At 54.0% G+C, this 25,731-nt stretch overlaps 1 protein-coding gene across 10 annotated transcripts in view; it reads left to right on the top strand.

Moving 5' to 3' along the window:
• Positions 1-25,731, top strand: part of RFX2 (regulatory factor X2) — a 105,359-nt gene that overhangs the window by 67,084 nt on the left and 12,544 nt on the right. For 4 of the 10 annotated variants that reach the window (XM_049707575.1, XM_049707576.1, XM_049707574.1 and 1 more), the window contains exons 7-16: positions 7,768-7,842; positions 14,649-14,830; positions 16,950-17,069; positions 19,562-19,677; positions 20,538-20,656; positions 20,971-21,083; positions 21,406-21,560; positions 22,743-22,840; positions 23,760-23,909; positions 24,519-24,794. In XM_049707575.1, the coding sequence (XP_049563532.1) occupies positions 7,768-7,842; positions 14,649-14,830; positions 16,950-17,069; positions 19,562-19,677; positions 20,538-20,656; positions 20,971-21,083; positions 21,406-21,560; positions 22,743-22,840; positions 23,760-23,909; positions 24,519-24,794 (1,404 nt within the window). The remainder of the gene's footprint in view (positions 1-7,767; positions 7,843-14,648; positions 14,831-16,949; positions 17,070-19,561; positions 19,678-20,537; positions 20,657-20,970; positions 21,084-21,405; positions 21,561-22,742; positions 22,841-23,759; positions 23,910-24,518; positions 24,795-25,731) is intronic. The other 6 variants (XM_049707578.1, XM_033400890.2, XM_004277261.4 and 3 more) reach the window with 2 other exon arrangements.

Below are 25,731 nucleotides of genomic sequence, written 5' to 3'. Positions count from 1 at the left end.
CCCTATGTTGTACGTTCTATGGGTTTTGACAAACATCTAATGATATCATCCCTTTTTTAAAAAAATTTATTTTTGGCTGCATTGGGTCCTCGTTGCTGTGCACGGGCTTTCTTTAGTTGCGGTGAGCGGGGGCTGCTTTTCATCGCGGGGCACAGGCTTCTCATTGCAGTGGCTTCTCTTGTTGCGGAGCACGGGCTCTAGGCGCGTGGGCATCAGTAGTCGTGGCTCGCGGGCTCAGTAGTTGTGGCTCACAGGCTCTAGAGTGCAGGCTCAGTAGTTGTGGCACACGGGCTTAGTTGCTTCGCGGCATGTGGGATCTTCCCGGACCAGGGCTCGAACCCGTATCCCTTAGCCTTGGCAGGCGGATTCTTAACCACTGCGCCACCAGGGAAGTCCCAATATCATCACTTTTGAATGTGGTTTTGCAAGTTTCTCTGCAAAGGTGGGAGCAGTGCCCCTTTGAAAGATCTATCTAAAGTTCATCTCTGCTCTGCTTTAAGTGACAAAATTAAAGAATGCATACTGGAAAGCACTCCTGTTCTTATTCTGAAAAGTCTCAATTAACTTACCAGAGAAGTCATCATCCTGTTTAGAGTAACACAAACCCACTTACCATGTCAAGGGCTACGTGGGTCATCCATCTAATAAAAGCCTCTTCCTGATTTCCTTCATCTGTTCCTTGTGTTCCTACTGTTTTCTTTCGTGGCTCCGTATGTAAATGAGCACAGTGTGTGATCCCCGATTGGATCCTGGTCCACAAACAGGACTTTCATCAAGTGATTCGATCGGTTAACAGTGTTGAGTGGGGGTTAATTTCCGGGTCACGGAAGATGTTGACATTTGGGGAGCCTGGCTGAAGGGCATGCTTTGTGCTATTTTTGCAACTTTTTATACAATCTGGAGTTATTTCCAAACTTAAAAATTTTTCAATTGATAAATTAAGAAGTAGAACTATATTTTTTAAAGTTCTAGGAACTACAAGAAGAAGTAAACATGTTAGCTGGTAAAAATGATTACCAAAAAAGATTATCTCCGTGAGGTAGAAAGAAAAGAGGAAGACTTGCTTTTTTTATACCTTTTTCTTCTATTTGAATTTTAACCACATGCATGCATTACCTTATACATTTTTTATTGAGGTAAAATTCATATAACATAAAATTAACCATTTTAAAGTGCATAATTCGGTAGCATTTAGGACATCCATGGTGCTGTGCAACGATCCCCTCTCTACCTAAAAATTTAAAAAATCAGTTTAGCAGTAAAGTATAATCCATACAATGCAATTGTGTGAGTGATTTACAATTGCTTAGTAAACCTCTGGGGGCAGAGGCGGCAAAGTGCCGCCCTCCAGCCAAATCCTGCCGGCCCCCTGGTTTTGTAAATAAAGTTTTATTGGCACACAGCCACGCCCCCTCATGGACGCACACTGGGCTGTTAGGGAAGGGAGGGGCTTCCTCTCCTGAGTGGGAGTTGGTGGAGGCCTGGGAGAAGCTGTGGCTGGGATGGGGCGGGGCAAGCGAGGTGCCCAGGGCACCAAATTTAGGGAGTTGCTCCCTTCCGGGGGCTGACCCTGCCACGGCACGACCTTGACAATGAGCTCTTCCTTCAGTTTGGTGCCCTGGGCGCCTCGTGGGCGCCACCCCAGTCCTGGCCCTGGAAGGAGACTGGTATGTCACTGGCCTAATCGGGTTTTTGTATGGCAAGTGCATATAAAATTACTACATAATTTTTTAATGTTTAATTAGCAAAATAAAACTGGACAAATTGAAAATGCCCATTTCCCCCAGCCAGCCTCCCCGTCTCCCCGGTGGTGAGCCCTGCCCTTCTCTCCATCCTCCCACCTGGCCCTTAACTGCAGCTGTTTCCTTTCTCCAGGCAGAATTCCGTGATTTCTATCCCTGCCCTCAGAACTCCAGCCGTGACACTTTGGTTCTTTTAAATACTCTCCATTTTCTTTAAAGCTCCAAAAGCGTTCATAAAACATTTAAACGTTTATTTCCTCCTTCTATGGTCACATAATAAGCTGTATTTTAGGACAGGACGTTTACTGCAGCAGTTTTCTGTCCTCACCCCCACTTCTCCCTGGTTTTCCAGGAGCATCGTCTCCCCCTTCCCACTTCTGGCCCAGGAGGCGTGGTCCTGATATCGAATTATGGCAGACCCAGCCTGGAGATACAGGTGTTGCTTTTTTTTTTTTTTTTTTTTGCGGTACGCGGGCCTCTCACTGTTGTGGCCTCTCCCGTTGCAGAGCACAGGCTCCGGTCGCGCAGGCTCAGAGGCCATGGCCCACGGGCCCAGCCGCTCCGCGGCATGTGGGATCCTCCCAGACCAGGGCACGAACCCGTGTCCCCTGCATCGGCAGGCGGACTCTCAACCACTGTGCCACCAGGGAAGCCCACAGATGTTGCTTTGATACTGGTCATTGCTGGCCCTTTGCAGGGGTGACCTTGGCCTGGCAGGTCTTTTTTTTTTTTTTTTTTTTTGGCTGCGTTGGGTCTTCGTCGCTGCACGCGGGCTTTCTCTAGTTGTGGCAAGCCAGGCTACTCTTCGTTGTGGTGCGCGGGCTTCTCCTTGCACGCGGGCTCAGTAGTTGTGGCCCACGGGCTTAGTTGCTCCGTGGCATGTGGGGTCTTCCCCTACCAGGGCTCGAACCCGTGTCCCCTGCATTGGCAGGAGGATTCTTAACCACTGTGCCACCAGGGAAGTCCTGGCAGGTCATTTTAATGAGGTTATTGTGTTATAAATGGAATGGCCATTACAGTGGACGCTAATGAATTCAGAGGAGAAGTAACCTCCACCCTCACTTAGAAGACACAAATCTAGTCCTTATGTCAGGTAAAATTTTGCTAGGATTATATATGAAAGGAAAGGAGTTTTTTAAATTCCTTTAAAAATGTTTAAATAACCAACTAATTTTAATATACTTGGGAGTTAATAAAACTTATCTGCGCTCTGCTACCACGTTGAGTTCTTGAAACGCTGTATCTTTGATCACAAGTCGTTAGGCATTTTCTCCCCTCCTTTCTCCCGAATGCCTAAAGCATATGTGTGTGCCCTTTTCCCCAGGCATTCCGCTAGTAATTCACGCAGCAGAAACCAGTGAAATTAAACGGCCAATAAAAGGGAATATGGGCTGCACTGCACCCAATCAGAAATAAAGATGAAGCTCCTGATACATCAAGAAATAGGTAGACAAGTGTATGCATAATACCAAGATGGAAAGAAATCTTTGAGAAGCTCAGAAAACAGAAACGATTTTAGGGAAAGCAGCCTGGCCCTGGGGTAGCGAGGGGGCACCTCTGCATCCATCCTCGGCTCTTCCTTACAGTTTGACATGTGGGCCTGTGCAGGTACCACTTTGATAAAATGTTTTAAATAACAAAAAATTAAACTCCAGTCAAGTATAAATTTAATTTCCATTTAAGTATATCTAAAGATTAAACACTGACTTTTCCAGCCACTGAGAGGACTTATCAAGCCTCTTGTACTTGTGCAGTAAGAATCCCTCGGTCAGGTCCGTAAGGAAGCCTCCCACTCCAGCCCCCGGACTTCAAGCGTGAGATGCTCCTTTTTGAAGGATGCTGGACGGCCTCAGCTTGGAGCTGGGAGGCGGCGCCACAGCGCCCTCTTCTGGGTGCACTGCGCTGCGCCTCCGGTCCTAACTCCCGGGCACCAACCCCTCCATCTGAACTAAGGGGACTGGTGACGTTGTCCTGAACTTCATCACCTTCAGAGGTTTACCTGACGTCTTAATTTTAAAACGCAGTGAACACCTTGGGAGGTTCCACTGTGTATTAAGTTAATTTAAGGTATCAGTGGGCTTGTTCTGACCCTATTTAATAGCTATGGGGTTTTGAGGATGGTCTTACAAAGCAAAAGTTCATTTGTATTCTTTCCCGCAGTACTCGGAACTGCACGATTTTCAGCAGTCTTACACACGTCTGGCAAACTTCTGGGTGTCCCCAGCATCCTCTCAGGAGCTCCACGAGATCAAAACTGTTTTCACAATAATGCTAACCCGTTAGTTGCTGTTTTCCCCGTGTTGACATTTGCCCCGACGATGCAAAACCAGCACGGCTGACACAGCCGTGCACAAATCAGAGCGGACACATCAGAGTCTCTAGAAGTCACTGTAATCCTCACCATCATGCACGCACAGTAAAAAAAAGAAAAGAAAAGAAATACCAAATGCTAGTTTCACTCAAGAATTCCCTGATGAAGCAGTAAAAATTATTAATTTTATTAAATCTCAGTCCTCGAGAACACTTAATATTCTGTGTGACGAAAAGTGCTTCTGCTTGTTCCCCAAATACGATGACAGTCTTGAGGAAAAGCTCCGGGCAAATGGCTTGTGAGCAGAACGAGCTACTTTTTTCATGAAACGCTGTTTTTCCTCGAAAGGATGACAGACAAATTATAATTATCCAGACTCGAAGATTTGGTACACATTTTCTCAAAACTGAACGGTTGTGAGCTTGACATATCGAGGAAAACACGACAGGTTTTATTGTCAATATGTTCTCAAACCAAAAAAACAGAATTTTGGGAAACTGGTATCTTGCCGAAGTTGTTGGTAGTGATATTAACCAGTGTGACTTTTTTCAATACCGTGTGATGAAATGTATCAACATTTGGAAGATCTGCAAACTCAGTGAACCAATATTTTCCAAGTGACCAGTGCATGTTGTTACAAAACCGTGCATGTGGGTGAAAGATCCATTCAAATTGCAAGAAAGACTAAAGTTTTTTTTAATTAGTTGTATAGTTTTTATTGAGGTAAAATTCACATAACATAAAATGCACCATTTTAATCATGTAATTCAGTGGCATTTGGTACATTCACAATGTTCTGTAACCATTACCCTGTCGAGTTCCAGAACATTCTCATCACCCCCAAAGGAACCCTGTACCAGTTAGTAGTCACCTCCCATTCCCTCCTCCTTCAGCCCCGGGGCAACTAATCTGCTCTCTGTCTCTGGATTTGCCTGTTTTTGGACGTTTCATACAAATGGAATCACTCAACACGTGGCCTTTTGTGATTGGCTTCTCTCACTGAGCATCATGTTTTCAAGGTTCATCCACATTGTAACATATGTCAAAACTTCATTCCTTTTTAGAGATGAATAATATTCAATTGTACGTATGGACCATATCTTGTTTATCCATTCATCAGTGACTGACATTTGTATTTTTCTGCTTTTTTTGCCGTTATGAATCAGGCTGCTACGAGCAAGTTTTTGTTTGAACACCTGTTTTCAATTATCTTGGGTAGAGTGAAATTGCTGGGTCATGTGGTTTAACTGAGTTTATATTTTAACAGCTGTTTGCCACGGTAGCTGAACCATTTTTCAGTCCCACCAGCAACTGAGGAGGGTTCGAGTTTCTCCACATCCTCACTGACGCTTGTTACTTTTCTTTTCTCTCTTAATAGCCAACCTAGTGGGTGTGAAGTGGTACCTCACTGTGGCTTTAGTTTGTATCTCCCTAATGACTAATGATGTTGAGCATCTTTTTATGTGCTTATTGGAGACATGCCTATTCCAGGCCTTTGCCCATTTTTTAAAACTTTTTATTTTATATTGGAGCATAGGTGATTAACAATGTGGTGTTCATTGCTCATTTTTTAATTGTGTCATTTTATCATTTTGTTGTTGAGTCTCCATAGTTCTTTATAATATTCTGGATATAAGACCCTTATTAGATACATGATTTGCAAATATGTTCTCCCATTCCGTGTGTTGTCTCTTCACTCTCTTTATAGTGTCCTTTGACATACAGAAGTTTTTAATTTTGATGAAGTCCAATATATCTTTTTTAAAAGTTTTTATCTTTTATTTTTTGTTTGTGCTTTTGGTGTCATATCTAAGATTCTATTCCCAAATCCAAGGTCATGGAGATAACCTTATTTTATGTGATTACCTCTTGCATGTAGTTCTTTGATCCCTTTGGAGTGGATTTTTGTATATGCTGTGAGGTAAGGGTCCTGCTTCATTCTTTTGCACGTGACTATCTATTTATCCCAGCACCGTTTGTTGAAGAGTGTATTCTTTCTCCATTAACTGGTCTAAACACCCTTATTGAAAATCAGTTGACCCTAGATGTATGGGTTTATTTCTGGACTCTCAATTCTATCCCATTGATCTATATGTCTGTCCTATCCCAGTACTGCACTGTTGTGGTTACTGTAACTTTATAATCAGTTTTGAAATGGGAACTTGTGAGTCTTCGACCTGGTACTTCTTTTTCGAGATTGTTTTGGTTATTTGGGGTCCCTTGCAATGCCATATGAATTTTAAGATCAACTTGTCCATTTGAAAAGACAGCTGGAAGCTTTGTAGAGAATTTTGATAGAGACTGCATTGAGTCTACGGATCAATTAGGACAGTATTACCATCTTAATAGTAAGTCTTCCAATCCATGAACATAGGACGTCTTTCTGTTTGTTTGGGTCGTCTTTAATTTCTCTCAACAGTGTTTCATAGTTTTTTCAGTGTACAAGTATTTCACCTCCTTGGTTAAATTTATTCCTAGGTATTTTATTCTCTCTGATATTATTGCAAATGGGATTGTTTTCTCCATTTCATTTTCATATCGTTCATTATTTAGAAATATAATTGACTTTTGTATATTGATCTTGTATCTTGCAACCCTGGTGCTGCTAGTTTTTGGGGAGATCCTTTCCATATTTAAGATCATGCTATCTGCAAATAGAGTTGGTTTTGCTTCTTCCTTTCCTCTGTGGATGCCTTTTATTTTCTCCTGTGGCCTAATGACCCTGGCTAGAATTTCCAGTACAGTGTTGAATAGCAGTGGCAAGAGTAGATGTTCTCAACAGTGGTCAGAAGAGGTGGGGGGCGAAGCAGAAACCCCTCGTTCCTGAACTCAGCTCTGGGGAAGTGGTCCAGCTGCACTTTCTGAAAGTGTTGGGCCTGCTTTTTACAGAATCGTCTCTGTGGTCTTTGCCTCCCCTGGATGTTTAAGGGTCACTGCCTCCAGCAGAGCTTATGTTTGCATTTTTCATGTACAAGTCGGGCTCAGATGTGGTGGTTGCCACACTCGGCCGGGTGTCTCTTCCTTTGCATAGACCTGCCATGGCCCCTCAGCCCTCGCTTCCGCAAGGTCTGAGGACCCATCTCGGAGGCCCTCCCCCAGGAGGACCCCTCTGTGAGCTGTCTCATCTCCGTGGCCCCAGGGTCCTGCGCCTCCCAATGGCAGGGCTGGGGTCGTGGCCTCCTGGTATTTTCCCAAAGCCCTCCAGCTGGGAGACCCTGGGCTTTGCGACAGGGCGGGCTGGCCGGGAAGCCAGTGCCATCACCTGTCCCCGGGTCTGTGGTCCTCTGATTCTCCCAGTGCAGACGATGGGTTTGGGGAGCAGCAGGCGGTTATCGTGCTGGCTTTGCTTACACTTGAACTTACGCAGTGACTAAGCATTCCCGTTGTGCATGTGCACATGCAGACGTGTTAAAACTCAGCTGCCGGTGTAGACAGTAGGACCCCATCTGCTGCTGGTGTCTGACGGGCTCCTGGGCTCCTCTGCACGTGATGAAGCAACGCTCCTGCTGAGGCTTCAGCCCCCGACCTAACCCATTGCCCCCGCCCACCCCCCACGCCCCGCCTGCGTCCAGCCTGCTCTCTATCTTGTAGGCGCTCGGATCTTTATTTGGATATTAATACAAACCAATCTTGGCTAATGCTAACCATCTGATTTCGTTTTTGTTTTTTTTTTTCCATTTTGTTTTGTTTTGTTTCTGCGCACATTTTCTTTAGCTTGAAATGGCGATTGAAAACCTCCAAAAAAGCGAAGGGATCACATCACACAAAAGCGGTTTACTCAACAGTCATGTAAGTGTGTGTCAACCTGCTGGTCTGCCCTGCTCTGCTTGTCACCTTCATAGGCATTTTAAAAACAAACAGGGAGTTCCCCGGTGGCCCAACGGTTAGGATTCCAGGCTTTCACTGCCATGACCCTGGTTCAGTCCCTGGTTCAGGGAACGGAGATCCCGCAAGCCGCGCGGTACGGCCGAAAAAAAAAAAAGCAGTGAGTTGACACCTTTAAAGTGCCGAAAAGGTGCACAGGGGGGAACCCATCTAGACTTCTACACTCAGCAAAAACGTCCTTCCACAGCGAAGGGAAATTAAGGCAGGCTCTTCCTTTGTGAAAGTGGGGTGACAGCGCCTCCCTCCTTGGGGGGAACAGGGATTAAACTGCTTAGTGTATGTAACGTCCTCCCCACCATGCCTGGCAGAGGGTAAGCGTTGTAAATAAATTCGTACTCAGACAAGCCACAACCAAAAGATGACGCCGGATTGGGGGTGCCATAAGCGTTCTTAGCTAATTCTCCTGTGATCAGCTTTTTGAAAATAAAAAAAGATTGGTAATTTGACAAAAGGGCAAAGCAACTAATTCCTATTGATTTTTAGCTGCATAAGACCTTTCTCTGCTGGGGACACCACGTGATCATAGGCCCCAAGGCCAGGAGGGCGCAAAGGTCTTTGCCTCTGGGTGGCTTTGAGTGGCAGGACGGGGCTGGCAGAGATGACAGTGCAGGGACTCGGCTTCTGGGGACCGTTGAGGAGGGAAAGCTCCTGTCGTCGTCCCCCTCCCCACTCCTCCCTTTTCCCCTTACTTCTCCAAACGCCCTCAATGCGGCTTTCACTTGACTGGAACTTCGTTCGGCAGTTTGGAGGTGGGACAGGCCGCAGGAGCTCGGAGCGCACTTCTGGCAGCTTTTCTCAAGCACTTGGGTTGGGACTGGCATCCTTTTGAGAATTAAAACATCAAAGAAAAGAAGTCCCCTTTAGTTGGACCCGATCCCAGCTGTGACCCCAGCAAGACTTTCATACTGGCCGACATTCAAAGTGAGTGATTCGGGCTGCGGGGCCAGAAAGCCCACTAGGGGAAGCTCCAGGAGGTTCTGGGTTTGTCGGGGGGCACAGGCGTGGCCAGCACCTCCAGCCCATTGGCGGAGCCTCAGAGGGCTGGTCCCTGGAGGAAGAGCAGCCTCATCCCGGCTGTCTCGAAGGAAAAACAAAAGTCCATCAGGCCCCAGGCTAGGTGGGTCATGGCCACCCTGTTGTCCATCACTGCTGGATGATGTCACCTGGTGGGAAGGTCTGGAGAAGGGAAGCTGCAGCCTTAGAGCGGAGCGTGTAGGAAGTCTGCAAGACAGCATTCTCTGCTCGGGGACCAGAGTTCTTCAGATCTCGAGCAGACGTGGCCACGGCACAGCCTGCGAGGCCAGGCGCTAGGGCAGCCCCAGAGAGCCATGAGGAAGGCAGGATGGGTGCGGACCCCAGGCCGGCGGCGTATCCGCGGGAAGTTTAAAATGTCTGTGTGAAACGCATGAGCCTCAGTCTCTGGCTGCAGGGATGCCTCTGGCTTTCTAACGCTTTTCCTCCGGAAGGCGGGCTTGCCTTGGCTGCTCCTCCAAAACCAGTTTCCGTTCCTGAGTTTAGTTTCTGAGCAGGAAGATCCTCCCTGTGTCCGTTTTCCTTCTGGCGATTTGTTAAGTCGTTTTCTCCCATTGGGAGCCGTAAGAAGTAGGATCTGAGGCTTGGCGACTCAAAGAGGATAGAAAGAAGATCTCGGTAAAGAGTCGACCCCACGCGCTGCGGTCAGCCGGCCAGGAGCTTGTCTGGGCAGGGAGGGCGGGGAGAGAGCTAGGGTGTCTCCTGGCGACAGACGGCCTTGTGTCCTGCAGAGCCCTTCGTGGTCCTAGTTGGCCGCGCTCACCTGAGACAGTTGTCCCTGGGCACCACCGGCTGCAGTCCCCGCGCCCGGGCAGGAGAGCCTGGTGCCGGGTGGCGAGATGCCCAGAGCCCAGGAAGGCTGGGCTGTGCCTTTCAGACCCAACCCGACATCAGGGTCACCCCAGCTCCCCAGGCTGCCCTCGGGACTCCGACCAGGGTGTCTGAGGGTTGAAGGGACCTTCCAGCCTTGGTGTGGGAGCCCCTGAGGGAAGAGGTGGGCCCCGAGCCATCTTTAAAACAGGGGAACGCATGATTTGGTGGCAGGAAACGAGGGATGACTGTTTTGGAGGAAGGAGGCAGAGAAAGTTGAGCTGGGAATGGAGATGCCGTCCCTCACCAGGGTGTCACTGTGGCGTGTGGGTGCAGCCACGCCAGCCAGGCCTGCCCGTCTGCTGTCCCGGGTCTATCGGGAGAGGCCCCCAGCCCCTGCTGACTCAGGGACCCCCATCATGGGTCCCTGCAGAGGTGGCTGCTGCTTACTGCACATAAACTACTATTTCCAGCCCCTGGGAGAAGGACCTGCTTTAGGTGGATCGTATTCAGATTGTATGACCTTTTTTTTTTTTTAAATCAAGAAACATAAATGGTCAGAGATGATTTAGCCTTCAGGTGGTGGTGTAGTGACAGAGCCGTGCCCTGCAGTCTGGGCTGGCGATGGGCTGTGGCAGCTTCATGGGCTGGGTGCTCTGCCTAGGAGTTGCTCCAGATTATGGCGGCGAAGGCCTCCGGCAGTGGTCGCGCTTGGACTGCTGTTTTTTGGAGTTTCCCCGGCCCCCTCACCACCTCGACGACCCCGCCTGGTCTCCTGGAGGGAAAGGCTCTTTCCCAGTGGGCGTCGAGGCTGGGCCTCTCCCGTCAGCTCCACCCTTGAGCCTCCAAGGGCGCCTGCCCGCCTGGAGGCGCAGCTGCGCACGTGTGTTGCGGGCCGAGCCTTGACCGCCCCCCGCCCCCACCCCACAGCAGACCCTGCACCTCCCGCCACCTTCCTGGCTCATCCAGGGCAGCGCCGTCCTGCTGGAGGCTCATCCTCGTGCCCCCTCCTCCGCCCACAGCCCGCATCCTGATGCCCCTTGGCCTTCAGAACCATCCGGAATCAGACCACTCCTCCCCACCCACCCACCATGGCCACAGCCTCCCTACCGTCACACCCGGTCAGTCTGCCGCGGGCGAGGCGGGGCTGTGTGGTGGGGAGATGGGCCTCCCGCTCACCTAGTGTCACTGACGTGCGATGCTCAGCCGGTCAGGATGACACCAGGTAGCGGCGTCAGGAGTGCGGTGCGCAGACCCCGCCGGCGCTCGCTCAGCCTACAGGGGAGGCTCTGCCTTCATGGAGCCCGTAGACCTCCCTCCAGCGCCCGTCAGCCTCCCTTCCGGGTCACCTCTCGTCGCCGGAGAGGGTGGAAGTGAACCCATTATTGCTTCGGAGGCTGCTGGTGGCATCTGTTCGCTCTGTGCTTACCTCTACTCAGGAGGGAGTTAACCACACATCCTTGGTGTCGGTGTCCACGTAGTCACCCGCAAGGAAGTCTGCTTTCCGTGTAATTCTTGGCATTTGGCCCAGGTGGTCAGGAGCAGAAGCCATCATCTTATTTCCCAAACCTTCCTTCTCACGTTGGGCCAGTCATGTCAGGTGCCAGGCGGGGTCTCAGCCTCCATCTCTCAGGACCTGGTCCGGGGCCCCTCCCAGGCCTCCACCTCGCGGCCTGAGGAGCCTCCTGAGGACCCCCCCGGGCGCTCAGACCCTGAGACATTTGGGCCCCTGGTCCCGGCTTCTCCCTCCCACAGAGGACTCCCCTAGAAGCGGCCTATGCTCCCCAGCCAGGGTGGCAGAGACAGGAAGAGCCTCCTGCTTGCACATCCAGAGGCTGTCGGCCCTCCTCATGCTGGGGTCCCCTCCGCTCTGCGGGACCCCTCCTCCTCTCCATCAGCGGTTCTTGAGGCATCTTCACGGGGTGCAAACGTGGGCAGACCCGGTTCTGTGTCTGCTTCCTGGAGCTCCCGTTTCAGCAGGGAGACAAGCGATAGAAAATGAATGCTTGTGTCGGCGAGCAGTGCTCTGGAAAACCTTGGGGCTCAGGGGCCAGCAAATACCAGCCCTTCCTCACCTGGATCCTGGATCCTGAGCCAATTGCAACTAGACAGCGGGGCGACAGACAGAACCCAGTTCCCCCCTGTGGCTGGTGAGGCTGCTGTGGGAAGGCTCGTAGCTGGTGGGACAGCCCCTGCCCCCCGCTGTGAGCACAAAGCAGGCCGGGGGCGTACCCGCAAGAAAGGAGCAGCTCCACTGTGCCACCCATGCCCTCCTTCCCAACTCCCGGTGTTGTCAGTCCCTTAGCCCCAGAGTCAAGGCAGCGGGGGGCGGGGTGTGTGCAGGGGGGCCTCGGGCTGGGGAGGAGGGTGCCTCCTGGGGCAGGCCGTGCGCAGTGATTAAACCATTTAAGTTCACAGTTTGTTCATAGCATCAAAGACAGAAGGAGGGGTCAGAACAAGGGGCGCCAAGGAGATGGCCCCTAAGGGTGGGAGCCGTGGGCCGGAGCAAAGCCTTGGAGAGAGAAGGGGGGTGCTCTGCCACCTTTGTGTAGAAAAAGCACATTTAAGGAAAGTTTGAAAATTATATATCTAGGTGACTTGATGGAAAGTAGAAACCGTGATGTTCTTTCCCAAAGGGGGAACTGAAGAACACTTTCCTGTTTCCCTCAGCCTCTGGCTGCTGCCTCCTCCTCCCCGCATCCCTGTGGTAACTGACCCCCTTCACCCACTGGTGGGGGTGGGATCCCCCTGCGGGGTCACGGGCGCAGCCAGCACATGACATCCCACAGCACACGGACAGATGAGTGGACCGCTGTTCCCGTGCACCCAGGGCTGCAGGAGGCAGGCTTCGTGGTGACGGGAGGGCCGGCGACCCCTGGTTCAAACCTGCTACTCGGATCGGCAGCTGGGCTGGTCCCTCAGTGAGGAGGTGGTTGGCAGATACCTCATCTGCAGGGCGCCCGGGGAGGGCCCGCTTCAGGCTCTCCCCGGGGCAGCACCCGACCCCAGACCTCGACGCTACGCCTCACACACCCCTCCTCGGCCCCACCCGCACAGACCCGCTCTGGGCTCCTGGTGTCACATTAACACATCTGGCCCCGACCTCCACCCTGAATGCCAGCCCAGCACTCCTCCCGCACCTCCCCAAAGCAGAACCCATTACCCCAGCCCTTCTGGAGGCCAGAGGTCTGTCTTTCCGTTAGAGCAGGGGTCACCGGTCCACGGCCTGTTAAGAATGGGGCACACGGCAGGAAGTGAGCGGCAGGGGAGCGAGTGAAGCTACACCTGCTGCTGCCCAGCGCTCCCCACCATCCCGCCTGAACCCTCCCCCCTCCCCCCCCACGATCTATGGAAGAATTGTCTTCCGAAATCAGCCCCTGGTGCCAAAAAGGTTGGGGAGCGCTGTGTTATAGGACCCTCTGCTCTGTCAGTCCCCCAGGGCCCCTTCACCTGGACCTTTGACCTTTTCCCCACCTTCATCCTGCACATCCAGCCCAGGCCCACCCTCTGCCTCTGAAACTCTCCTTATTCTAGCATCCCTGCCACCAGCTGACCCCACCACCCGCCTCTCACTCGGGTCCACGTTAGAGCCGGGAGTCCCCAGGGAGGAAACGAAGGCACGTCAGGTTCACTTTAAGATGGCAGGAGGGGGCCTCCCTGGCGGTCCAGTGGTTAAGGCTCCGCGCTGCCGCTGCAGGAGACACGGGTTTGATCCCTGGTCGGGGAAGTTCTGTATGCTGCGAGGCGTGGCCCCAAACGAACAAACAAACAAAAACATTGTAAAGCAGCTATACTTCACTAAAAATGAGTTTAAACTGAGATAAAGTGGCAGAGGCAGTGTGTGGGGCTTAGAGGAAGTAAAAGGGGCCCTGAGGTGGTGATTGTTGAAGCAGGAGTTCAGGAGTCTGTTCTCTCTACCTCTTTGCATGTTAAAACCATTCCGAAACGTGTCTAAAAGGGCGACGCGAGCAGACTTCGCAGCCTGCGCAGCCTGCGGGCTTATAAGTCTGGGCGGGGCCACGACCTGGCTTGCAGGGCCGAGCACCAGAGGGGGCTGGGGGTAGGGGGGTGGGGCGGCGATCTCCCAGGGAGAAGGACAGAGGGTGTGGGAGCACAGAGGACAGGGGCCCCCGGCAGCAGGGAGCCCCATCCCGATCCTGATGTGGGATCCTGCCTCTGGCCTCGTTCCCGGACTCACTCTTCCAAATCCAGACCTCCTTCCGTTGGGGAACCGTCTCGAAGCCAGGATCAAACCGCAGCCTTTGGGGCGCTCTGCAGTGGGTGCAAAGTGGGCGGGGGGGTTCAGCCTCCCTTGGTGTGGGAACTGAGCTCTCTGTGTGGACAGTTCTGAGTCAGTGCTGACCTCTGGGGGCCTCGACTTCGGCCTTGGATCCTCTTCCCTGCCGTTGGCCTGAGCACAAAACCTGGCACACGAGCCTTTCAGTCTTCTATTCAGTTTCCCGTTTGTTTTCTTCTCGGTCCTGAGTACAGGGACTGCGGTGGCATTACCTTAACGCGGGGCGCCATGCGGACGGGCCGTGGGGTTTTTCTTCATCTGCCTTTCCCGTGTGCTCAGATCAGCTCCATCCCCGTAGGTTTAGGAAGCATTTGGTGTGCGAGGCCTGTGGGGGTTTCAGTCTCCATCACGGGCAGGTTTTTGTAAATTAAGTCAAGGAACCTGAAAGCTTGGCTAGAAATCGAAGGAATAAACAAGCAAGTGAAAAGAAGCTATTAAGTAATGAACGTGCCCCAAATTGAACCTGAATCGGTGACAGTAGAGGTGAGTTTCCCCGTCGTGTCGGAGGACAGAAGGCGTGTGATGCTGTCGGTGCGTCCACGTCAGCATCCTGCCTGTCTTGTCCATCCAGCTCCAGTGGCTCTTGGATAATTACGAAACCGCAGAAGGCGTGAGTCTCCCCAGAAGTTCGCTCTACAACCACTACCTTCGCCACTGCCAGGAACACAAGCTGGACCCCGTGAACGCGGCCTCCTTTGGGAAGCTGATCCGCTCCGTGTTCATGGGCTTGAGGACGCGGCGGCTGGGTACCAGGTGGGTCGGTGAGGGTGTCTGGCAGCCCTTGCACCCGCCCCCCCACCCTCCTCTTCCCTTATACAGACATCGAGCTTCGGGAGAACGTGAGGCTCCCCGCTCCTGGCACGTCCTGACGTCCGCGGCTCCGGGTGCACCTGGAGTTGCCCTGAATTGGTGGTAGCCTGGGCCCAGCCTGGCCACCCGTGGGCCGTGATCGCTTCTCTCCTGGTGATGGGAAACGGGCTTCACCTCTGCTCTCTCCCTTCGCTTCACCTCGGCTCTCTCCCTTCGTTTGACACTTTCCATATCAGGCTTTTTATTTTATTTATTTATTTATTGTTTAACATCTTTATTGGAGTATAATTGCTTTACAATGGTGTGTTAGTTTCTGCTTTATAACAAAGTGAATCAGTTATACATATACATATGTGCCCATGTCTCCTCCCTCCCTCCCACCCTCCCTATCCCACCCCTCTAGATGGTCACAAAGCACCGAGCTGATCTCCCTGTGCTATGCGGCTGCTTCCCACTAGCTATCTATTTTACATTTGGTAGTGTGTATATGTCCATGCCACTCTCTCACTTCGTCCCAGCTTATCCTTCCCCCTCCCTGTGTCCTCAAGTCCATTCTCTACGTCTGCGTCTTTATTCCTGTCCTGCCCCTAGGTTCTTCATGACCTTTGTTTTTAGATTCCATATATATGTGTTAGCATATGGTATTTGTTTCTGTTTCTGACTTACTTCACTCTGTATGACAGCCTCTAGGTCCATCCACCTCACTACAAATAGTTCAGTTTCGTTTCTTTTTATGGCTGAGTGCTGTTCCATTGTATATATGTGCCACATCTTCTTTATCCATTCATCTGTCGATGGACACTTAGGTTGCTTCCGTGTCCTGGCCATAGCAGGCTTTTTAAATAGCAGCCTCTGGATTGTCTAGTCGAGTTGGATTTACCATGTCTTGATGCCTTTTGCTGTGCCTGGACCGATCCACTCTGGGCTGCTCTTGGCAGACAGCGGCCGGGGACCCTCACGGGCGGGAATCTTTCTCCCTCCACCCCCGACCCCGGCAGTAGCGTTTGGCTCCTCCCACTAGGAAAAGACGGCCTCGCTCTGTTCAAAGCGGGGGGCTTGGCCCACACGTGAGATCATCTTGCATGGCTTTGACCTGTGGCCGGCCGGGTTCGCCACGTGCCCTGGGTGAAGGCGCACACACGTGGGTCTCGGCGTTCACTCACCCCCTCCCAGAAGCGGGCATGCTGGGTGTCTTGAAGGACGGGGCCAGGAGAGTTCTCTGCCACCTTGGGATCCCTGACGGAGGACATCCTTACAAAACATGGGCAGCCAGAGGGGGGCAGGGAGGAGGAGTCCATGACCTCTGGGGACACGGCCACCGCTGCCCTGGGGCCTTTCCAGATGGCTCCTGGGGCCTCCACCTTCAGAGGGTCCCAGATGCTGGCCTCAGAATTGGGGCCCATCCTCCCCGCTTTCTCCCTCCGAGCACCAGTTCAGCTCGCACCTCACCCGGGAAGGACCCAGGCTCCCCGGCTTGTCCATGTTGCCAGCTCAGGGAAAATGGCAGCCCGTGAGCTGGGGCTGTTTGCAAGGCCGCGTGTCTGTCCTTCCCTCCAGAGGAGCCCCTTCTGACCTGTTTCCTTAAAGAAATTATTTAAAACCCTTTGAGCATCATTTCTCCCATAATAAAATAAGGTAGTGTTTCCCAAACTGTACCATTTGTAAAACATGTTATTAGATGATTGGAAGGGGGGGAGAGTTAATAATAGTAATTAGTATTATTATTTATTATAATAATAAGTATTATTATTGTTTATTATAATAACAAGTATGATTATTGCTATTATTAGACCATGCTGGGTTAAACAAAGTTGAACTGGCTTTTTTACTGCAGGACTTCTCAGAGCCTTTATCATACTAAAAAACAAGAGGGGAGTCTCCCAGAGGGGGAAGCCGTTACAGAATTTCCTGAACCTCTCTGACCACGGGACAGCCCATGAATGTTTCCCACACGGTCCAGGGAACACTGGCCCCGAGAGCCCAGGGAGAAGGGCGGGGAAAGAGCCCCGTCTTGCGGTTTAGGACATCTGCAAAGAGAGCTGACCCGATGTTTGGTTCCTAGGGGCAACTCCAAGTATCATTACTACGGGATCCGTCTGAAGCCAGACTCGCCCCTGAACCGGCTGCAGGAGGACACGCAGTACATGGCCATGCGGCAGCAGCCTGTGCATCAGAAGCCCAGGTGGGTGAGCTGCCCGGCCGGCCCAAGGATCAGCCAGCCCACTGAGAGGTTTCACTAGCAGGAACGGAGGGAGAGGGGTTTCTCGACCATTGACCACAACCTGGAAATGGATGAAACATGGATGGAGTGGAGAAAACCAGTTCACATTCGCCCCCATCTCGGCGTCTTGGGAGAGCCCTGCCTTTCACTTGCACCTGGCGTGGAGTGAGGCCAGCAGGACGCGGGCAGTTTCAGGGTCACAACAGAAGTGAGTGGAAGGTGCAGAGATTTCCCGCGTGCCCCCCCACACCCCGGCCTCCAGTGTTGTGCCTCTGTTACAGTTGATGAACCCACATAGACCCGTTCTTGTCACCCGAAGTCCATAGCCGACATTAGGGTTCACTGTGTCGTACACTCTGTAGCTTTGGTTTTTGTTTGTTTGTTTGCGGTACGCGAGCCTCTCACTGTCGTGGCCTCTCCCGTAGCGGAGCACAGGCTCCGGACGCGCAGGCTCAGCGGCCATGGCTCACGGGCCCAGCCGCTCCGCGGCACGTGGGATCTTCCCGGACCGGGGCACGAACCCGTGTCCCCTGCATCGGCAGGCAGACTCCCAACCACTGCGCCACCAGAGAAGCCCCACTCTGTAGCTTTGGACAAAGGTGCAATGACCCGTATCCACTATTAGAGGATGGTACAGAGTAGTTTCACTGCCCTAAAAACGCTCCCTGTTCCTCCTGTTGGTCCCTCCTCCCCGCCAACCTCCGGCGAGCGCCGATGTTTTTTTACTGGCTCCGTAGTTTTTGCCTTTTCCTGAATGCCATAGAGTTAGAATCACAGATCTTTGATTTTCCTCTCTGTCTTCAAAGAAAGAGAGAGAGCACTGAACATAACCCCAGAAGCCAGGAGAAAGAAGCTCATACACTTAAGTTGCTGCTTCCTCCTGACCTTTGGATCTGATGGCTGGAAAGGCCTGGTCATTTTCTGGAATGTTCTCTGCCTCACAGACCTACTCATCTTTTAAGGCAGGGCTCAGCACACTTTTTCTGTAAAGGGCCAGAGAGCACATATCTTCAGCTTCGCAGGCAGACACTGTCTGTGGAGACCCTTCAGCTCTGCCCGTGTAGCGTGAAATCCTCCACAGACCAGGTTAAGGCAACGGGTGTGACCATGTGGCCGTCAAACTTTATTTTCAAAACGGGGGGCAGAAATGGTGCTCTGCAGCCCTAGTTGGAGACGCCCCGTTCAGGGCCCCACTCGAATACCAGCTCCCTGGCCCCTTCCACTCACCCCTCTGCCCGCCTCTGTCCCCAGCCCCTCTCCGGGGTCCATTCTGCTCCAGAGCAGGGATGCACCCCACTCTCTTCCACGTGGCACCTTCGTGCCTCAGCTGAGCTGCGTGGCTGACACCCCATTTTAGCTGCTCTACGGGGTCCCAGTGACTCCCAACCACATGGCCGATCACGGGAGTTGGAGGTCGCAGGAGAGAGCCTGGAACATTCTCCAGGACCAGGAGTCCATCCTGTACCTGATCGTCCACAGACAAGGACTCTGTAGCTTCCGTTGTGGGGTTCGGGCCACAGGCTTGTGCCATTGACACTTAGAGCCACCCACCCCCACAAAGTCAGGTGGTCCACATACCTCTGAGCGGCGTCCTCCCTCCTCCCAGTGAGCCTGGCCCTACATCCCACAAGGAAAGGCACTCCCAGCTCAGGCTGGGTCCCTCGCACCCATCCCACCTGGCATGCGCATCCCTCAGGGCTCAAGCAACTCACCCCAGGAAGCCCTTCTCTGTTACGTTTCTCAGTTTGCTGCCTGGACAGGCTGTCCACTGCTTTCTAGCTCAGGGCAAAATAAAAGTCTCAGAACGTGCTTTGAGATCACATAATAGTAAGACGTTTGGGACTCTATGTAAAGAAGTTCACTTGTTTTCTAAGAGAGAAGTGTTAGAATATATACATGTAATAGCAACCCGGGTGTCCATCAGCAGATGAGTGGATAAACAAATGTGGTCCATCCATACAGTGGAGTGGTATTGAGCCTTCAAAAGGAAGGAGATTCTGACACTCACTACAACATGGATGAACCCAGAGGACGTGATGCTCAGTGAAATAAGCCAGACACAGAAGGACAAACACTGTCTGATTCCACTCACGTGAGGTCCCTGGAGGAGTCACAGCCATAGAGACAGGAAGTAGATGGTGGGGGCCAGGGGCTGGGGGAGGGGAAGGGGGGGTCCGTGTTTCATGGGGACAGAGTTTCAGTTTGGGAAGATGAGAAAGTTCTGGAGATGATTGTGGGGACGGTTGCCCGACAATGTGAATGTATTTAATGCCACTGAGCTGTGCACTCAAAAGTACCATTTTAATGGTAAATTTTGTGTTTTCTATTTGACCACTAGTTTTAGAAAATTACACACACACCCCAAACCAAATCCTGCTCCATCCTCCACTCCTTGGGCCCCTTCTGGGCAGTGCTGTTAGGGCCTCACGGTGGCACACGTGTTCTCTGCCCAGGTACCGGCCAGCCCAGAAGACGGACAGCCTTGGGGAGAGCGGCTTGCACGGCAGCCTGCACAGCACACCTGAGCAGGCCATGGCTGCCCAAAGCCAACACCACCAGCAGTACATCGGTGAGCCCCCCACCCCGGCGCAGGGCCTGCTGGCAAGGCTCTGGGACCACTCGGCACCGCTGGGGCTGGGTTTCGGCACCAGCAGCATCTACAGGGATGCTTTAGACAGTTTTCTTGTATATCACCTTTTCAATTACGTAGAAAGTTCTAGATAAACCCTCTTTGTGGAATCCCTGAGACTTTAGAATAATCAGCATGTTCCTCCCAAATTAATGGATATTAATCCAAAAATAATGGATTAAAGTGACCATCACAAAAATAAGTAAATAAGGGGAATTCCCTGGTGGTCCAGTGGTTAGGACTCCACACTTCCACAGCAAGGAGGCACAGGTTTGATCCCTGATCGGGGAACTAAGGTCCCACAAGCCGCGTGGCTCGGCCCAAAAATTAAAATATAAAATGTACTAAACTGAAAGAAAATAAGTAAAATGAAATGCCCGTCAGAAAGAAGACTGGATGTACTTTCAGCTGAGCCCTGGGAGAGTCCCTCCCCAGCTGGCACCGTCCCTGCCCCGGAGCGACGGGATACGCTAAAGACGTGGGTGGCCTCCGTGTACTTTAGTGTATCTTTGAGCCCCGACTGAACCCTCCCCTGTTGGGTCTTCTGGAGACGCTGTCACCCACCTGGGCGCCCCCAATGCTGGGGGGATGGAGTGCACGATGTGTGCCAGGCCCAGGCCCTGTGCTTTGTGCGTCACCGGGAGCTGACGATGTTGTCCCCTCCCTGCACCTGAGAAAACCAAAGCTTAGGGGTTGTGTGGTGTGAGAGGAGCCAGGGCTGGCATGGGGTCACCAACACGTACGGCCGGTGTCCCCAGCCCTGCTGACCTGCCCCCTCGTTCCCCCCCACCCCGCCACAGATGTGTCCCACGTCTTTCCGGAGTTCCCGGCGCCCGACCTGGGCAGTGTCCTGCTGCAGGAGAATATCACGCTGCACGACATCAAGGCCCTTCAGCTGGCCTACCGGCGGCACTGCGAGGTGACTGCCCCCCGAACCCCGAGCCCGGGCCCTGGGGGCTCCGGTGGGCGCCTCGGTCAGCTGCGCGAGGCCAGCGCCAGAGCATCACTGGTGTCCCCGCCGGTGACAAGGAGCGGACAGGACTGGCCCCCCCTCCCTCTGGCCAGGGGGTGGATGGAATCTTCCTTCGTTCACTCCCATCCCCTCTCGTGGTCTGTCTGGGTTTGGAAAGACACCGCTGCAGCCTGTATCCCGGCCGCTTGCTTGGCACAGTCTGATGGCAGCCACGTGGTGTGAGTGCAGCGGAGTGTTTATCCAGCCGTGTTTATTCCTAGGCCACGTTAGATGTCGTGATGAACCTCCAGTTCCACTACGTTGAGAAGCTGTGGCTTTCCTTCTGGAATTCTAAAGCCTCCTCCGGCGACGGCCCTGCCTCTCTACCTACCAGGTACTGCCCGTCAGCCCCCAGACAGGCCTCAGTTTCACGGGGCCTGGGTTTGCCCTGCAGACCGTCTCCTGCTGACACCCACAAATGCACCAGCTTTTCAAGAATCAGCGCTCAGACCCCCTCACGCACGTGTGGTCTTTCCTCTGACTTGGTGTGCGACTCGTATGGCATTTCCCTTTGTTCGGCGAGGATCTCAGGGGTGACCCCAGGGCAGGGAGCTTGCCTGCCCCAGGTGGTCCTGCAGCCTCACTCGGCTTATCCCGCGAGAGCAGGCCCCGGGCTGACGGCTCACCTGTGTCCCCCGTGACCCCGTCCCCCGCAGCGACGAGGAGCCGGAGGGCACCGTCCTCCCCAAGGACAAGCTGGTATCTTTGTGCAAGTGCGACCCCGTGCTCAGGTGGATGAGGACCTGCGACCACATCCTGTACCAGGCGCTGGTGGAGATCCTCATCCCAGACGTGCTGCGGCCCGTGCCCAGTAAGCGCCCCTCCCCACACCCCTGCCCGCGACCTCCCCAGAGGAGACTCCCAGAGTGGAGGCCAGCCGAGGTCGCGGGACAGCCTCGGGGGGCGGGGGCTGAGTCGGGTTCTAACCCGCTTCCCCAGCTGATCTGACGCTGAGCTCGGCTTCCTCCCAGCACTGTGAGTCTGCAGCATGAAGGGGTGGATTCTTCAGACCTTCTCCAGATTCCAGCGGCCTTGACTGAGGAAGGGAGAGAAAAGGAGATGGTGGCCCTTGATGGCTACACCCGTCTGGGGCTGATGCGGGCCGTGGGGACCCTCCCAGGGCCTCTGCCCCCACCCGCCCTTGTGGCCTCCGGAGGTGGTGACAACACCCGCCACCAGGGGGCCCCCCTACCTAGGGGCTGTCCCTCGGGCCCCCAGGACGCGAGTCCCGACCTCGTGAGGGCGAGGAGGCTGGGCGCTGAGCCTCGCTCTTCCGGAACGGCTGCCTGTTAACATCCGTGCCTGTTAGCGCTGGGGAACCTCCATCTTTTTGATGACCTGGTCTGCTGCTTTTTTTTGCCAGAAAATGGGAAACGGCAAAACCGTTGCAGTTCTCCTTTGGCCTTGCCAGCCTGGAGACTGTTCAGTGTAGTGTGCTTTTAGAGTCTGTGTATTAAGGTTTGAGATTGGGTATATTTCCTTTTATAACACTAGGGGTGGTTTTCTTTTTTCAAAAAAATGTATTTCTTATTGCAAGCCATCTCAAAATAAATTTGGAAGTTGGTAGAATATGTTTACATGCACGTGTGTGTGTCAGGGTCTCCCCCCTCCACTCAGCCCAATGACATCGGGGTGGGTCCGTCTCCGGGGGGCGATCCTGGGCACTGTGGCCCCATCCCCTCTATGCCAGGAGCCGCCCCAGTGTGACAACCATGATGTCCCCAAACATGGCCCAGTGTCCCCTGGGGTCAGGATCACCCCAGGTGAGAACTGCCAGCATAGACAGGTAGACGAGCAGAGACCAACGGCGCTGGCCCCAGTTCCTACTCAGCACCTCCGTCACTAAGTGCCCTAAATTCTCACCATCTCTTCTCCTCTGTGTTGCTTGTTCTCGGTGGGTGGTCATTTCCACGGCATGTGTGCACCTCTTACACGTGAGCTGATTCTGACGGGCAAGACTGCCTTTCTCACCGTTAATACTCGTGTCCCCCAGGTACCCTGACACAGGCCATCCGCAATTTTGCCAAGAGCTTGGAAGGCTGGTTGACGAACGCCATGAGCGACTTCCCACAGCAGGTCATCCAGACCAAGGTAACAGTCGGGGTTGGGGTCTGGGCCTCCAGACCACGCTGCGGGGTGGGGGGGGAGGGCAGAGGCTCCAGCCTGGGGCCCCCTCGGGCCCTGCTGTGCTGTGAAAGGAGGGGGCTCCTGTCCCTCTGCCCCCAGGGAACTGGAGGACCGCTGGGCCCCAGAGAAAGGGGGCTGCTGCTGTGTGTCCTGAGGGTCAGTGGTCCTTCCAGGAAGGCCCAGGGCTGCTGCTGGTGGAGGACAGGTGCTGGCTGGGAGCGCCCGACAGAAGATGTCTTTGCTGTGATACTTTTGGGTGGATTCAGAGCAGATCGAGTGTTGCTCTGCTCGTCATAGGAGGGGGATTTAACCTCTTTGTGGTCACCCTTACTGCTAGCGTCTCGGCCACAGATCAGAATGTAAAACATGGCCATCAGGCCTACCTGTGGAAAAGAGGCGATCCCATTCCCTTCCCGAGAGCATTCTCACGGCCTCAGACAGGCGGGGCCAGATCTGGGCATCCCGCCTGCCTGCTCCCCACAAGCTGGAATTGACTGGTTAGACCAGTGAGTGTAAAACGTCGGGACGCTTAGGAACCGGCTGGGTCGCTGTTCAAAGCGCAGATTTCCAGGCCACACCTCGCAACGTCCGATCCAGTGGTGCCTGGGAATCGGTATTTTTACCGTCCCTCCCAGAGAGCCAGAGGGATCCTAGCAGCCAGGGCCTGGCCACGCTGTGCTGTGCCGTGGCGTCCGCCGTAGATGCCACTCCACGCGTTGGTGACGCCCGTGTCCCTCACTGATTCTCAACTTCGGGGTCTCTGAGACTGTCCGGAGGGCGGGTCCCTCTCCCCTGCCAGAACAGCTCTCCCCTGGTCCCTCCGCCGCCACGCCCCTGAGAAGAGAGGCAGACGGGCTTAGCCTCACACCTTCCCGGGCCCCAGGTCGGCGTGGTCGGCGCCTTCGCACAGACCCTGCGGCGCTACACGTCGCTCAACCACCTGGCGCAGGCGGCCCGGGCAGTGCTGCAGAACACGGCGCAGATCAGCCAGATGCTGAGCGACCTCAACCGCGTGGACTTCGCCAACGTGCAGGTGACTCTCCCGAGCGCCTCCCCGCGGCCTGGGACCGGGGCGCGCGGACCCGGCTTGCACCCGCTAGAAGAATGCGCAGACCCACCAAACTCAGCCTACCGCAAAGCCGGCCCTGCACCCGGGCCTGGCCCAGGCTCCTGTTGCGTGAGAAGGGTCGGGGTTGAGGCACCCACAGTCCTCAGGGACCCCCGGGCTCCGCTGCGTGATCGTCCCCCTGGCCTCCAGGCTCTGGGACGACGCCTTGGCCCATTTTCATTAAAAATTTGCCTTCCCACTGCCACGTTCACGGCTCTCTCCTCTGGGCTTAGGAGAGCGCAGCCGCCGTCAGGGGAGTCCCGCTGCTGTGTTTACGTCTAGTGTAGGCCCTGAGTTTATCCACCGAATAAACAGAAACACGCACACAGAGGACTGGCCGCTTAGAAATAACGCAACGCGAAGACGTGGTACAGCCTGGGCCTAGGATGCAGGGAGCCTGGATTTAGGCCCTTGGAAGCCGGGCAGGTTCCCTCTGGATGGCCATCCGTCTCTGCCCCATGAAGCGGGTGCCGAGTTCGCAGTTGGAAAAGGTCGAGAGCAGCAGGTGTCTGTGCTTGTGTGTGTCCGGCCTAGGGCCGCGCCCGGGAGATGTCGCTGTCCCTCCGTACTGACCCGGCCCTCGCCTGCCCGCGCCCTACAGGAGCAGGCCTCATGGGTGTGCCAGTGCGAGGAGGGCGTGGTGCAGCGTCTGGAGCAGGACTTCAAGCTGACCCTGCAGCAGCAGAGCTCCCTGGACCAGTGGGCCAGCTGGCTGGACAACGTAGTCACCCAGGTCCTGAAGCAGCACGCGGGCAGCCCCAGCTTCCCGAAGGCTGCGCGGCAGTTCCTGCTGAAATGGTCCTTCTACAGGTAGGTGTGCCCTTGATCTCCCAGAGAGCTCCAGGCCTGGGAGGGAGGCCAAGGCCCAGAGACGCAGACCAGCCTGTGGGCCTCACTCCTGGGGGCTCCCGGGGCAGGCCCAGAGCCCCCTGGGGCCTAAAACTGGGTTACAAAGGCTTCTGAAGACAGAAACCGTCATCTCGGGCCCGCCTGCTGGAGAGACACGGCAGCTCAAGCACGAGCCTTTGTTTCTGCCCCTAGAGCATCCCCACGGAGTGAGGTAAAGGAAGAATCTAGAGAGAACAGGAGCGCAGGTAGCGGCAGGTGGGAGATGAGAACCAGGTGGGGAATTGTGGTGCGAGGGGCCAGCTAGGACAGCAGCAGGATGAAAACAGGACGCGACGTGAGCCTTTATCCCCTCACTGCCAAGTACAAGCACGGGGCAGGGACGGGCGTCGGCTCCCCACAGGGTGGTCCTGGGTGAGGGTTAGGTGGACGTGTTTTAAAACGATGTATGTAACTGTATTATAGTGAGTTAGGTGTGTGTGTGTGTGTGTGTGTGTGTGTGTGAATGTAAGGAGATTTATTTCAGGGGACGGGCAGGCATGATCGCGGGGCCAGCACGTCCAAAGTCTGTAGCAGGGACTGACGGGCTGGACGCTCAAGTGGGGGGAGCAGATGCCGCCGTCCGCAGGTGGGGACCCCTTCCTCCTCAGGGAAACCTCGGTTTTGCTCCCAAGGCCCCTCTGCTGACTAGGTGAGGCCCACCCCCAGTGTGGAGGCTGAGCTTCTCCACCTCAACTCGAGGGATGGTGGACGGGAACCATGGCGACGCCTAGACTAATGTTTGACTGAATCACTGCCCATCACTGACACAGAAAACTAACCGTCACAGAAAGTAAACGTGAGAGAGAAAAACATATGGAGAAAGAAAAAAGAATGTGAGAAAGAGAACCCATGAAAGAAA

This window comes from Orcinus orca, chromosome 3 (genome assembly GCF_937001465.1).
Source record: "Orcinus orca chromosome 3, mOrcOrc1.1, whole genome shotgun sequence".
Taxonomy (NCBI): Eukaryota; Metazoa; Chordata; class Mammalia; order Artiodactyla; family Delphinidae; genus Orcinus; species Orcinus orca.
Note: the sequence above shows the minus strand (reverse complement) of the source record. Positions and strands in the feature narration are given on the sequence as shown.